Below are 14,307 nucleotides of genomic sequence, written 5' to 3' on the forward strand. Positions count from 1 at the left end.
GGACAGACAGAAAATCATGGAAGAGAGGGGATATGGACCGGGAAAAGATCTCAAACTCGGGTCGCCTGAATTGCCACCACACCAAGGGCCTCATTTATAAAATGTTGCGTAGAAACCTTCCTACATTTGGTCTTACGATCATTTCTCGAATGCATATATGACATCAGTGTATTAGAGAAGGAATGCTTTCAGAGCTCCGCCTGGTAAACGACGGCAAATTAATGTCATTAACAAATAAAAGAAGACTAACGTCCAAATCCTTACTCGAGAATTGCTTAGATTTCCGAATACCTGCAGTTCTCCGACTCTCTGCCACAAGGAAAAGTGCGTACGTCTGCTTAGACCCTGATGTGGGGCTATAAGCACTTTTCCATGTCAAAGACCGGTCTTATTAATATGAACGTTGGCGTGGATTTTAGCGTACATGCACTCAAAGTTCAAATCTGAGCGTACGCACGTTTTATAAGTGAGGCCCCATTTTTACTACAACACTTGCCCAACTATGACTCCAACTTTTTTTTTTAAGAAAATGTGATTGGTCTTTTCTATTGTCTTTTTAGAGTTGCTTTACAGCATAAATCTGTTTGCATCATTGATCATTATTTTCCTGTTTATCACTGTAAAGACGCTTTGAAACAATATGTATTGTATAAAGCGCTATATAAAAAAGGTGAGTTGAATTGACTTAAAACTAAAACCATAAAAAACGTTTTTTTGTTACTTAAAATTTTCTTTATTTTAGCTAGTTGCCAAAGGCAAAATTTCTCAATTTATTTAGTAACTTTATGTACTTAGATAACTAAAACTGAAATTAGAATTAATAAAAAAAGACACATAAAAAAACTAATAAAATTGACAAAAACACAACAAAATAAAAAAAAAATTACTAAAATTAAAATGAAAACGAGAAATTTCATACAATAAATTCAAATATTAAAACTATTATAGTATCTCAATTGTAATAAAATATCACGTTTCGTTTTATTTGTTCTTAATTATATTTATTTTTAAACCAATGTTTTATTTTAAATTAAATCATTTTTATTATAACCTTATTTTTTACTTTTTTATTATTCATTTTATTCCTTAATAATCTGTAATGATTATTTTTAATTCCTTTTTATGTATAGCACTTTGGAATGACCATTGTGTATGAAATGCTATATATATAAACTTGCTTTGCATTTATTATCAGAAAGAGATCAATCACATCAGAGAAATGGGACAGAATAAAAGCAGTTTAATTTACCAATGCAGAATAAGTCAGTAGCACAAATAACAGTGGAAAAAATGGAATTATTTTATCAATGTCAAAATGAAAACGAGTGGTGCTATTTTTTTAAGGAATTCTGTTTCGCAACAGTTTATTCAAACACAAAGTGCATAAGACTGCAGAGCAGTGATAATTATGGGATGTTGCGTAAGTGCGTCCTCATTATTCTACATGAACATGTCATCATAGCCTGGTGGAGGCATGTGATCAGGGTCTGGCCTGAAAGAGAAAGCCAAACGAAAGGCATTAGAGGTGAGGATGTGATGTGAATGAGGTAAGTGCAGTTTTACAGCTAAACTCAGATCATTGGCAGCAATAAAGAAAGATCCCATTACAGCTCTTACCCGGGTCTGTGTCGCCCAACCGGACCGAAGGGGTCAAAGCGGGCACCAGGGGGCACAGCGCCTGGAGGGAGGACTCCAGGAATCCCAGAGGAGGGGTCAAACCCTGAGCGAGGAAACCCGGCACGTAATGGATCGACGATCATTCCTCCTGCCCTTCCCCTGGAGAAAGAACCAAGAGACAAGACCTATTAATAATTCAGCGAGCAAGGTCGTTCCTTGAAGGTACACTCATTCATTTTCATTCTTAAATGTTCTGTGATGCCTTTTAACTGTTTTATTATACATAAGGATGGTCCAAAAATGACATTGTGCACACCTCAGGGTGCTTTCACACTGGCAGTTTCGTTCGAAACAGCACGGTTCGCATGAAAAATTGTTAAAGGGATAGTTCACCCAAAAATGAAAATTCTGTCAGTAATTACTCACCCTCATGTTGTTCCAACCCCGTAAGACCTTCGTTCATCTTCGGAACACAAATTAAGATATTTTTGATTAAATCCGAGAGCTGTCTCACTCCTCCACAGGCTTATGGACACTATAACTTGCTGGCCCAGAAAATGTATTAAAGACATCGGTAATATAGTCCAAGTGACTCCAGTGGCTCAATCTTAAGTTTATAAAGCGACGAGAATACTTTTTGTGCGCAAAAAAAAAAAAATAACGACTTTATTCCACTATTCATTTCATTCTCTCTCTGTGCCTCGAGTTAGTTTACGTAGTGTTTTTGCGCAGCGCGTCTGTGTTGCACGTCACCACGTAGGCTCACTATTGGGCGATGCTGGTCATGCGTGGTGACGTGCAACACAGACGCGCTAACTCGAGGCACAGAGAGAGAAGGAAATGAAAAGTGGAATAAAGTCGTTTTTTTTTTTTTTTTCGCACAAAAAGTATTCTCGTCGCTTTATAAACTTAAGATTGAGCCACTGGAGTCACTTAGACTATATTAACGATGTCTTTAATACATTTTCTGGGCCAGCAAGTTATAATGTCCATAAGCCTATGGAGGAGTGATCCAGCACTCAGATTTAATCAAAAATATCTTAATTTGTGTTCCGAAGATGAACGAAGGTCTTACGGGGTTGGAACAACATGAGGGTGAGTAATTACTGACAGAATTTTCATTTTTGGGTGAACTAACCCTTTAATGTGAAAGCGGTCATATGGACCCTTGAGCATATGGAGCAAAGACGTCCGTTTGCAAGCAGCAGAAAGCCGCGTCCATGCGACGCACATACAGTAGACGCATTCACTGCTGTGTTTAATAGCACTAAATTAATTTTAAAAATCACTATATGTTGACCGGATTCTGTCTTCCATCATGCGCCGTGCATGTTTGTGATGACGTAAGATGCACCGGGATTCGATAGAATCAAATGTGTGAAACCAGACTCTACAAGGAGCGCCTAGAACAAACCGATCGGGTTCGGATCGTGGCAAACATGACCAGTGTGAAAACCCCCCTAAGAAAGACTCTGTGTCTGTAACCTACAGGTCAACATGCATGACGCATTTACAGATGAGTGTTTTGGCAAATAAGTGATGGGATTTCTCACCCAAAGGGATCCAGATCGGCACCACCTGCAGCAAAAGGAGCCATCGGGTCAGGCCTAAAAGACACACACACACACACACAAAGAGAGACATTTCAGAAGCAGTCTGTTACACTGTATTGAACATATACAATATATATATATCAATGTGATATTTTAAATAACTTTTCCCAAATTCATATGTTTTAAAATGTAATTTATTCCTGTCAAAGCTGAATTGTTACATGATCCTACTTTTGTTTTTATTTCTTTTTTTAGATTCTTTGATTAATATAACATTTTTCAACCTGAAACATAAATCTTTTGTAACACCATAAATGTCTTTACTGTCACTTTCGATCAATTTAATGCATTTTTTGTTGAACAAAACTATTAATTTCCTTCAAAAAATCGTACAGACCCCAAACTTGTGAACGATAGTGTGTGTGTGCATATATATATATATATTTGATTGATACATTTTCAGTATGTAGAAGATTATTTGGCTTAATCTGTGAATCTCCATCTGCAGAATGTGGATTGGCTGTGACTCGGCTCAGTGTTTTGAAAGGCTACAGGCTCTTTGGCTTTAACCCGGGACACTTTCTGAGTGTCCGTTTGACTGAATTACATCACGCCCACAGCAACAGCAAGTCGATAAATCGCTGACATCATAAAGAATCTGATAGGGGTCACCGTGAACCCAGGAAGGGGAAGTGGAAGACAAACACCGAAATCCACCTCTGGGCTTCTGCCATGACCTTAAGAACACCACTGCGCAGTCTCTAACCACTACTTTCCTCTTCTCTTTCGCCCTGCAAACTATTCTTTCTTGTTTTTGCCACTTTTTATTGATAGAGACTGCAGAGAAAATAGGAAATCAAGGTCACAACGCAGGCTGCATCTCCCACAGCTCCTTCCTCGTATGTGACAAAAATATATAATTGTTTGAGTGGGTTTCAACCAAACAGACGTTACTAAATCTCCCAAACTGTCTGTGTTTGATGGAAGTGGTGCCGGCACTGGGCATTAGGGTGGTCCTTATCAAGTCCAATTTTTTTTTTGTGCAAAATGTTAGTGTCTTAACCTCTTAAACTGTTCCTTTTAACTTCAAAATTGGAAATATGCAAAAATGTTGACAAAAAAATTATATTTAGAGGTAGCTCAATCATGTGGAAGATTGCCTATGTTAAGCTGTGCGGCGTTATTGTGATATGCAAGTACAATTAAAAGTTGCTGCAAATGAACTACATTTTATTGAAATCAGAGCAACACTGACATGACAACAATGACAACAATCTAAAAAAAAAAGCACAAAGTTTTCAACAATCCCTCATTTCTGATGCTCAGCAGCCAGTGTTGTCTGGATAGATCCGTCGGTGATCTTCCACCACATGAAGGAGAAACTGCAATTGTTCTTCAGAGTGTGTGAGATAGCCATTGTATTCGCCTCTCTCGGCGTGATCATTGACTACGTTCATTGCATGTATGGTTGCCTGTGCCTCCTGATAATCTGCTTGATTCGGCCAAAGTTCCGCGTCAATTTCAAGGAACGTAATGTAATTTTTTTAACCCAAAAATGTGCTCTAAACCCAAACAATAACCAAGGTGATCATCAATAGAAATATGTATTGATTCCACCAGGAAAGGTAAATCTGCTAAACCAGGTCATGGATGGATTAATTTGGATTTAGTTTCTACAATAAGTAAACTGAGATATGCATCTAAAATACATATTTAGGAATATATGGAGCATATGGAATATGTGGAGATTTTTTTGGAGTTTTACTAGCCAGGTACAATACCAATTCAAATGATCGTTTTTTACGAAAATCATCAAAATCTCAGAAAGTTTAAAGCTATTGAGCTACCAGTAATTATTATGTTACTGCCATAAAAATTGGCATGCTGTATTTTCTTATATAAAGGAACAATTTGAAGGGTTAAGAGCATGACAATTGGAGACTTTAAAAATAAGGACCACCCTACTGTGGGCATCTCTCTCCCAGGGGTGCATCTCAGTCAGCTGTTGTGATTCATGCACTGGAAAGGACCATGCATGGCTCACTACACACTGATGGTGACATGACAACGTCCTCATTGTACATCACTACTGGTATCTATGAACAACAGCAGAACTGATATCTTTCTAAGATCATTTTTTTATATTATTTAAAGTACATTAGGATAAATACTTTGCTTGTTACATACGTGCAACGCTTCAGCCGAAAATAAGCAATAAGTGTTGGATAGATTATGCTCATTACCTGTCTAGCGATGTTTAATTCATGCTGAAATGTAATGAAATGATGGTTTGTATTTTAAAAATCATCTATCGCATGTCATTATGTGTAGTGAGTTGGCTCACGTGATTTATGTTTAGGCTTCAGAACTTCCGTTAAGGGAACATAGTGATTGTTAGACTTTTTAGGGAGTGAAAGATTTTGCGATTGAGACAGCCCTTAAAATGTCGGCCTCCCTGATCAGTGCCCTGACTCCTGAACTAGGGAGCTGATTGAGACGCACCCCAGTCTCTCAGTCTCTCAGTCTGCAGTGCCAGACACACAAAACCCACAACACTTCAAGTGCTTCAAAAATAGACACAGTACAGCAGCGAGAGCTCTCGCAGGACTCACGCTGGGAAATATTAAACAGGACAGAGGACATGAGCTGACACCTACACAACACACATACAAATCTCGCTCGCAAAGTCCCAGCGCACCCCATAACGTCCTTCACACACAAACTAAGATTAACTTCATTTACAGGCAAACTCACAGAGACATCTATTTGAATCTATTAGAATTAATATAGTTTGCTATAGTTAATATAGAGTTATAATATAGAGTTAAGAGTTAGATGGTTGTGGCTTGCTATTGGTGGATCTCATGTGATTGACAGGTTGCCCCGCCCTCCACCAGTGAACATGTCATCAGAAAAGAGACGAGAGGTGGGGGAAGCTATTTTGATTAAAGATTATGAGGGCACATGATTTTAAACAAATATATATATAAATATACATCAATATGATGTGCACGGTTGATCATTTATAATAAACACTGCTATATTCCACAAATAAGAATAAAACAATTCTAATAAAAACAAAACAAAAAAACAATTGTCTACTCTGGTTTCATAGTGACTTTAAGAACATGGTTGAACTTTTATCATGCTGGTTCACTGTTCTCAGAATAGATTGCAGCATTATTTTTAATAATGACATTTTGCACATTTTAACAATTAAATAAATAAATAATACTGCACTCTATAAATGTGTCTTTTTCGTTCATGAAATAACAAAACAAAACAAATCTTAGTCATACAGACCAGTGTTATTTTATCAAGATACTATTATAGTTTTTATTAATATATCGAATTAGATTTATGTTTATATTTTCCATTTTCCGTTCATTTATTTGTAATTATGGTGTGCGACTATATAGATTTTATCCATTTTTATTTCAGTTTTAGTTTTGAAGTTACACTAAATCTTTTATTTCCGTTAACATTTATTTTATTTCAAGTAACAAAAATGTTTTCATATGGTTTTAGTTTCAGTTATAATAATAACCCAGTGCAGACCATGAATACACAAACGCTCTAAAAAAGGTCCTTATTTCATAGTTTAGCTGTGTTATTAAACAGTACAGTCCACAAAAGTGCCTATTTTCACTGAACAGACTGCGAACAGAAGTTCGGATCACCTGAGGCGGTAACCATAGCAACAGCTGGCTGCTCGAGTGCTGATAGGTCGGATAACTGCGCTATACAAATCTCCACAGACTGCACCTGAAAATGACCTCTACACATTCCTCTAGAAAGCTGATACCCTTGAAAACCAACGTATAAATTGCATGAAAACAAGAATGAGAGAATGAACGTTCACCAGTTAGGAGGCTGTCTGTTTGAAGGGCCTCTGGTTGGGATCAGGAGCGGATCACGGTGAGGGTCCCTTAAGTTTGAAGCTCTTTCGCTGTCTGTCTTCCTCTCTGTCTTTCCTTGACGCTCCTCTTTTTTAGTGGGCAGCAGTGAGGACTTGAGCTTTGCGGTCAACTCATCTGTGTTCTTAAACACGCTGAAAGCAAAATAATAAGTTAGAAAATGCATCACCTTTTTTTGATTTACCTCAACTGATTACTCATCTGATATGGCCACTATCACAGATATGCTGGCATTGAGCTTTTTTTCCAGAGAAAGTTTGCATATGTTCAGAAAACTGTGGGAAAAATAATCATTTTTGTAAAAAAAATTTCATGTTTTTGAAAAGAAGTCTCTTTAAGTTCATCAAGCCTGTATTTATTTGATCAAAAATACAGAAAATATTGTAAAATATTATTACCTAATGGTTTTCTATTTCAATATCCTTTAAAATATAATTTATTTCTGTGATGCAAAGCTGAATTTTCAGCATCATTACTGTCTTCAGTTTCACATGACCCTTCAGAAATCATTCTAATATGCTGATTTATCATCAATGCTGGAAACAGTTGTGCTGCTTAATATTTTTTTATAACCTGACATGGATGAATAAGTAAAATAATAATAATAAATAACAGAATTTATTTAAAACTGAAACCTTTTGTAACAAATCCTAACCCTAAGCCAACCCGTTTAAAAGTTTGGGGTCAGTAATTATTTATTTTTTGAAAGAAATTAATACTTTTATTCAGCAAGGATGTGTTAAATTGATAAAAAATAAAATAAAGAAAATTATATTTTGAATAAATGCTGTTCTTTTAAACTTTTTATTCATCGATAAATCCTGAAAAAAATGATCACAGGTTCCCAAAAAAATACAGGTTTCCAACATTAATAATAACTGAGCATCAAATCACTATAAATGAGAATGATTTCTGAAGGATCATGTGACACTGAAGACTGAAGTAATGATGCTGAAAATTCAGCTTTGCATCACAGGAATAAATTATACTGTAAAGTATATTAAAATAGAAAACCATTATTTTAAATTGTAATAATATTCCACTATATTACTGTTTTTTGCTCAAATAAATGCAGGCTTGATGAGCATAAGAGACTTCTTTTTTGTACTAAATAAATTCACAAACCTTTCAAACGTCTGCATATTGGCCTCATCGACATACTCACTGACGTTAATTGTGAGATCGGTAACTTTTTCTGTCGTGGAGTCCTGCAAAAGATTAAAAAGAAGTGTTGAAAACCATCCAGTCTGACACTATTCTGTCATCTGTGAATCACGACATGCATTGCATTATAATACAACTGAATTACCATTAAATTGAAGATCAGGGTTGAATCCACTGTGAAGGCTTTGAGCAGTAGGCTTGACCTGTCATCATTTGATCTGTATCTGAGTGCATACAGCTCATTGCTTTCATTCCAGCCGGGTGGAAGCAGTTCTGACGACTTCTCTCCATCTTTAGGCTGTGTGGAAAATCGATATTTTATAATCAGGCAAATATTACGGCGCGCCTTCAAAACAAAACAGTAAAGCATTCGCGATATTTTATCTAATGCAATGACAATCAGACATTTTTGTTTTAAGTGTGAAAAAGTGTCTTTTAGTATGACATTTCAGTTAGGACACAAGACTTCTAGTTTTTGTAACAGATTATCATCAGTCGTCATTAACTTACATCATCTCCAATGCCGAGACATTTATAGCCAGCTTTCACTATTTCCCAGTGTACAAAACAGATCAGAGCATCTTGAGAACAGGTTATAGAGTTTGATACGCAGTTGAAGAGCAGCTCCAGTCCAGCCATCTTTAAACAGAGTGATATTCAGCAGAAATGAAACCAAAACAAACCGCGGTCTGTGCAAAAATAAAGAGCGACTTAAACTCTGAATGCATGGCGTATGGACGCCGCAGATGTGACAGTAATATTCCGTTAGAATTTTAACGTTACGCGCGCTTTGAAAGAACTATTTGTTTATTTAAATTTAAATTCTACCAAAGTTTATTGCCAAATTTGTTGGTCATGCACAAGTGGTCCGACGAGAAATGTTCCCGACTGGAAACAACAACTGACCGAACGTTCATTCCGTTGATGGTAAATAGTCCAGTCATTTTGTGAAAAAAGGTTGAACAAATTGCAACAGAAGCAAACTCAACTGATTTTGTATCCTCAATATGTCCTGAGTAAGGAAAAAAAAAATCCCGAAGAATCCCATTAGGGGAAAGTTTCGAAAAAGACCCAAATATTCATACGCCTATTCATTCTTTTTCTTACGTGAATATAGGGTAACATTTTTAACCTTTAGATATCTCCATGAAAATTACTGAGTTGATTATGTACATCAAGACAAACTTGTATTACAAGTTTTTTTTTATTGTTTGTTAACATGGACAAACGGTGCATAATCTAATTACATATGTGCTAATTTGCATAAATACCACAACAGATCTAAACATTGGGTCTAGCCAGGTGAAAATGTCTTGTTGAATCTTGTTGACACATACCAGTAAAATACTTAATGTTAAGGTCTGAATGGAACCTATTTAGGCTACCCATGAACATTAATACATAGAGGCAGGAAGAAGTACTTTAAACCAGCCTTTATTAATTATTATTGCAGAGATGGGGTTTGGGTCTGGGTCTGTGGGACTGTTTCTGGGGATTCACTTTTTATTTGACTTACCTTTTGTCTTCTGCATTCTCCTTACCATTGTCTCATGTTCTTCCCTCAGACTCGTCCCCCAGAAACAGTCCCACGGACCCAGCCCCAAACCCAATCTCTTAAAAATGAATAAAGGCTGGTTTCTAAAGTAGGCCTACTTCTTCCTGCCTCTATGTATTAATGTTCATGGGTAGCCATAATGGGTTCCATTCAGACCTTAACATTAAGTATTTTACTGTTATGTGTCAACAAGATTCAACAAGACATTTTCACCTGGCTAGACCCAATGTTTAGATCTGTTGTGGTATTTATGCAAATTAGCACATACGTAATTAGATTATGCACCGTTTGTCCATGTTAACAAACAATAAAAAAAAAACTTGTAATACATTTTTTGTTTGTCTTGATGTAAGTAATCAACTCAGTAATTTTCATGGTGATATCTAAAGGTTAAAATTTTTACCCTGTTCACGTAAGAAAAAGAATGAATAGGCGTATGAATATTTGGGTCTTTTTCAAAACTTTCCCCCAATGGGATTCTTCGGGACTTTTTTTTTCCTCACTCAGGACATATTGAGGATACAAAATCAGTTGAGTTTGCTTCTGTTGCAATTTGTTCAAGGTTGACCCCCATTTTGGCTTAAAATGACTGTAATTTTAAATACCTTTATATTAAGGTAATATTTAATACCTTAAATTGCCTGGAAATGGGCGTTTTATCTGTGGAGTTTGTGTGCTATCCTACAAAAGATTACAGTGTACGCTAAGTATTACAGCTTTTATTTATTTATGCTTTACCACGTACCAAGGAAATACCACCTTAAACCATCATTGTATGGTACTGTCACCGTGCTTTCTTGAAATAGCAACAATATATCGTTCCTCTCTTTATCACCACCTGCTTGTAATTGAGCTTTTTGATTAATTCATGATTAATTCATGAAATATGTTTTCATTATATGTTTTTATTTGTTATTTATTTATTATGCATATGATATTTGCAGGCTGCAATGTTCATTTATAAATAGGATGAGAGAGTACAAGCAATCAAGCAATACTTGATCACAATGCAATGGTGCATTGGATCCCTTCAAGTTATCAATTTAATCATTGTTGTGTCAGAAATCATGAAAGAATGAAACGATTCACATTCATTGTTCATGTACATGGCTTTACTTGACATTCTCAAGCTAAGAATGAGGATAACATCAGCATCTGGTTCGACTTACGGTGCATTGAAAACATATTGCACAGAAGCTGACTTCAGAGAGCAGGCCTGCCATCTAATCAGTGCTTCAGTGTTGCTTACATTCAATTACAGTTCTTAAGAGACCTTTGAACTTTTATTTAAAGACCACTCATACATGTTGAGATTCACTGCTTTGACAGAATTTCTGTGACTAGTTGTATACTGTATTAAACAAAATACTGTATTTAACTAAATCACAATGTACTGAAAATATGATCACTGAAGTGCACTGTTGATTTGTGCATATGAAGATATTGCATTACATAAATTGTACGTAGTGTTTCAATTAATATAACGTAGTAAAAAATGCATACACTATCATTCAAATGTTCGGGGTCAGGGATGCATTATATTGATCAAAAGTGACAGTAATGACATATTGTTACAAAGATTTCTAATTGTGCTTTTTAACTTTTAAATGTTTATAAATGTTTCTTGAGCAGCAAATCAGCATATTAAAATGATTTCTGAAGGATCATGTGACACTGAAGACTGGAGTAATGATGCTGAAAATTCAGCTTTGCATCAGAAGAATAAATTACATAAAACTATTGTAATTGTATTTCACAAAATTTGATCAAGAGATTAAGAGATTTAAAAAAAAATCATAAATGGTAGTGTATAATTAACATATCCAAAAATTTCACACAGAGCAGAAACACTTCTGTCATTTCATGACAATTATCCATTTGCTTTCGCGGGCGCTTTGACGAGTGTCATTTTGCCATTATGGCCTCCAGATGTCTGTTTGATGCCAACATCCGACCGTGTATGATGGCACTCAAGGTTTAAGGGTGTATGAATCATGGCTCTCCCTCCTAGAAAGGTTTATTAGCTCAGCATTACATCAGTAGTACTGCACGACTCTGTCTGCACTTCTGTGCTGTGTGCACTCAAAAAGAATCTGCTTTAATGAAAAGTGATATATCATAGCAAAAGTATCTGATGTCTAGCTAGACTTTTGACATCATATGGTTGTTACGATGGACAAGTTCTTCATTTTGATGTGCTGTTTAAGAGAAGAATAGTGGTATGCTGTTATACTTTTATTAGCAATATGACTTGTGATTTTCGCTGCCAAATAATTAAAAATGTGTGAAAATCTGAAGGAGCTATATTTAGAGGCTATCACCCTATCCACTGAGATCACCATAACAACACTGCAAATTACTAAAACAGCAACATCCTGGCAACCACAGCAATCTAGCATCTGTCAGGTTTGTCTCGTTGGACGTGCAGGAAAACACAAAACAGGTGCTTTCATTACCTTGTTAAAGACTGTAGGTATTCAGCTTGGAAAGATTAGATCAGTTCAGTTCTCAGAGTCTTGAGGATTTACTGTAAGTCTGATAGGTATGAAGTTCTAGAGCCAGCCGTCTTGAAGGCATATGGTGACTTCAGATCACACGCAGAACATAAGGTCTCAAAGCACATAGTTTCGGTAGGTTTGTCCGCACAGGTTCAGGTTTGTCTGAAAATAAGGCCACCATGTGCGAAGGTTTTCCACTGGTTACCTAATGAGGTCCAGACATGACACATTGTTATCATGAAATACGAGCTATTCAGCCGGACCAGCTCCATGAAGCTATACCTATCACACCAAAGACATCGTGATTAAACATCCAAATAAACTGTATTATGAAGAGTCTTTTTAGAGAGAAGAGAGATTATTTATTTATTTATTTTTTTTACTTTTTATTTTCTTTTTATTTAGCATTGTGCCATTACATCTGCAGAACTTTAGATACAAAAACATTTCTGTAACTACAAATTGTGGTTATTTAGTAAAGGTTTCACTGCATGACAAAATTATGATAATAATGTGGTTGCTAGTAGCATTGTAGTAAAACCAAACATGTCCAAAGAACGCATGAAATCTTGAAAGCATTTCATTAAAAACAGACTTACAGATACACATGCAACAGAGCTATAAAATACAAAAGAAAAATATATGAAGTATATTCCCGTTAATATTTAAAAAGAAATTAGCACACCAGGGTGACTAGGGACTAGGGACATGAAATTGTCTATGACTTCTTGGTTCACACAGGAGTTTAAATATGAGGAAACACAAAGGCCAAATTCCCTAAATCATCCATCATAACAAGTAAAACCAAAGAATATAGTTCTGATGTGCAGGAAGAGATTATTGAGCATCACAAAATAGAAAGTGCCTGTATAAAATAGCTAAAGAGTTGAAAATCCCCATTTCCACCATCAGGGAAATAATTAAGAAGTTGCAATCAACTAAAGATGTCACCAATCTGCCAGAAAGAGGACCTGTGTCTATATTGTCTTTGAGTGGAATTGCAGAGATTACTTGAGTCTCGGGGGTCAGAAAGCATTAAACAAATCAAACAACCCCTATATCACCACATGTTGTTTGGGAGGGTTTCAAGAAAAATCCTCCTCGCTCCTCCAAAAATAAACTCCAGCATATTCAGTTGTCAGACACGACTGGAGCTTCAAAAGGAAACGATCAGATGAAACAAAACTTTTTGGCAGCAAACCCACCAGATTAGAGCAAACAGGGATAAGAAATACCCCATGGTTGGATCTTCCATCAGGACAATCAAAATCAACAAGAACTGAGCACAAATTGAAGCTTCTGCCATCCCCTAAACTGAACCCTATAGAAAATGAGTGAGCTGAACTGAAGAGAAGGAGTCTCTACGTCACCTTAAAATGAAGTGTTGGCGATGATTGTTAGCGTGCTTTATGATTGTTAGCGTGCTTTGGCCGCTCTTGTCCTGTTGAGCGCACACAGTCCTGGTGGAGCATGTGGTCCTTGTTTGGGATGCCCTGCTACTTTATAGATGTGAGCTAAAGTCTGTAAGCACTTGAACTTATTTTCTTTGCACCTCAGAGCGAGTCTCCACTTCGTGTCTTTCTCTTTTACAGACAGATACTGCTAGACCATTTACGTACATCTCTTCAGTCTGTCAATCAACTCACATCGTTAAACTGTCTATTAAACTTGGCTGTCAACTGAAATGTTTAGTTTGGAAATATCTGACAGGAGTGTAAATTGGCCCCTGGATGATTTTATAAATAACATTAACAATCATACAGACATTAATAATAAAAAAATTGCATAAAACATCATTCTACATTATAGATATTTGACAGAAATATGATGTTTTCAAAACTCGCTCCCACATTCCATCTGTGGAACATTGAAGAAATGTGTGTTTCATGCATTCCATACATTCTACACTCCAGTCCTGCAGATTTTAAGAGTGTCAGTCATCATTACGTGTGTGTTTTAAAGTCAGATGATGAATGGGTTCAGGCTAAAGGGAAACAAGAAGG

The 14,307-nt window shown here is 36.2% G+C and overlaps 1 protein-coding gene across 1 annotated transcript; it reads right to left on the reverse strand.

Moving 5' to 3' along the window:
• Nucleotides 1-1,225: 1,225 nt before the first annotated feature.
• On the reverse strand, nt 1,226-9,147 carry psmf1 (proteasome inhibitor subunit 1). The gene is made up of 7 exons (XM_084425426.1): nt 8,762-9,147; nt 8,397-8,549; nt 8,213-8,295; nt 7,033-7,221; nt 3,171-3,224; nt 1,618-1,776; nt 1,226-1,492 (listed from the first exon to the last, which is right to left on the reverse strand). The coding sequence occupies exons 1-7, from the start codon at nt 8,888-8,890 to the stop codon at nt 1,441-1,443; spliced, it is 819 nt and encodes a 272-aa protein (XP_084281552.1). The 5' UTR covers nt 8,891-9,147; the 3' UTR covers nt 1,226-1,440.
• Nucleotides 9,148-14,307: the final 5,160 nt, after the last annotated feature.

Source organism: Rutilus rutilus, assembly GCF_951802725.1.
Source record: "Rutilus rutilus genome assembly, chromosome: 12".
Taxonomy (NCBI): Eukaryota; Metazoa; Chordata; class Actinopteri; order Cypriniformes; family Leuciscidae; genus Rutilus; species Rutilus rutilus.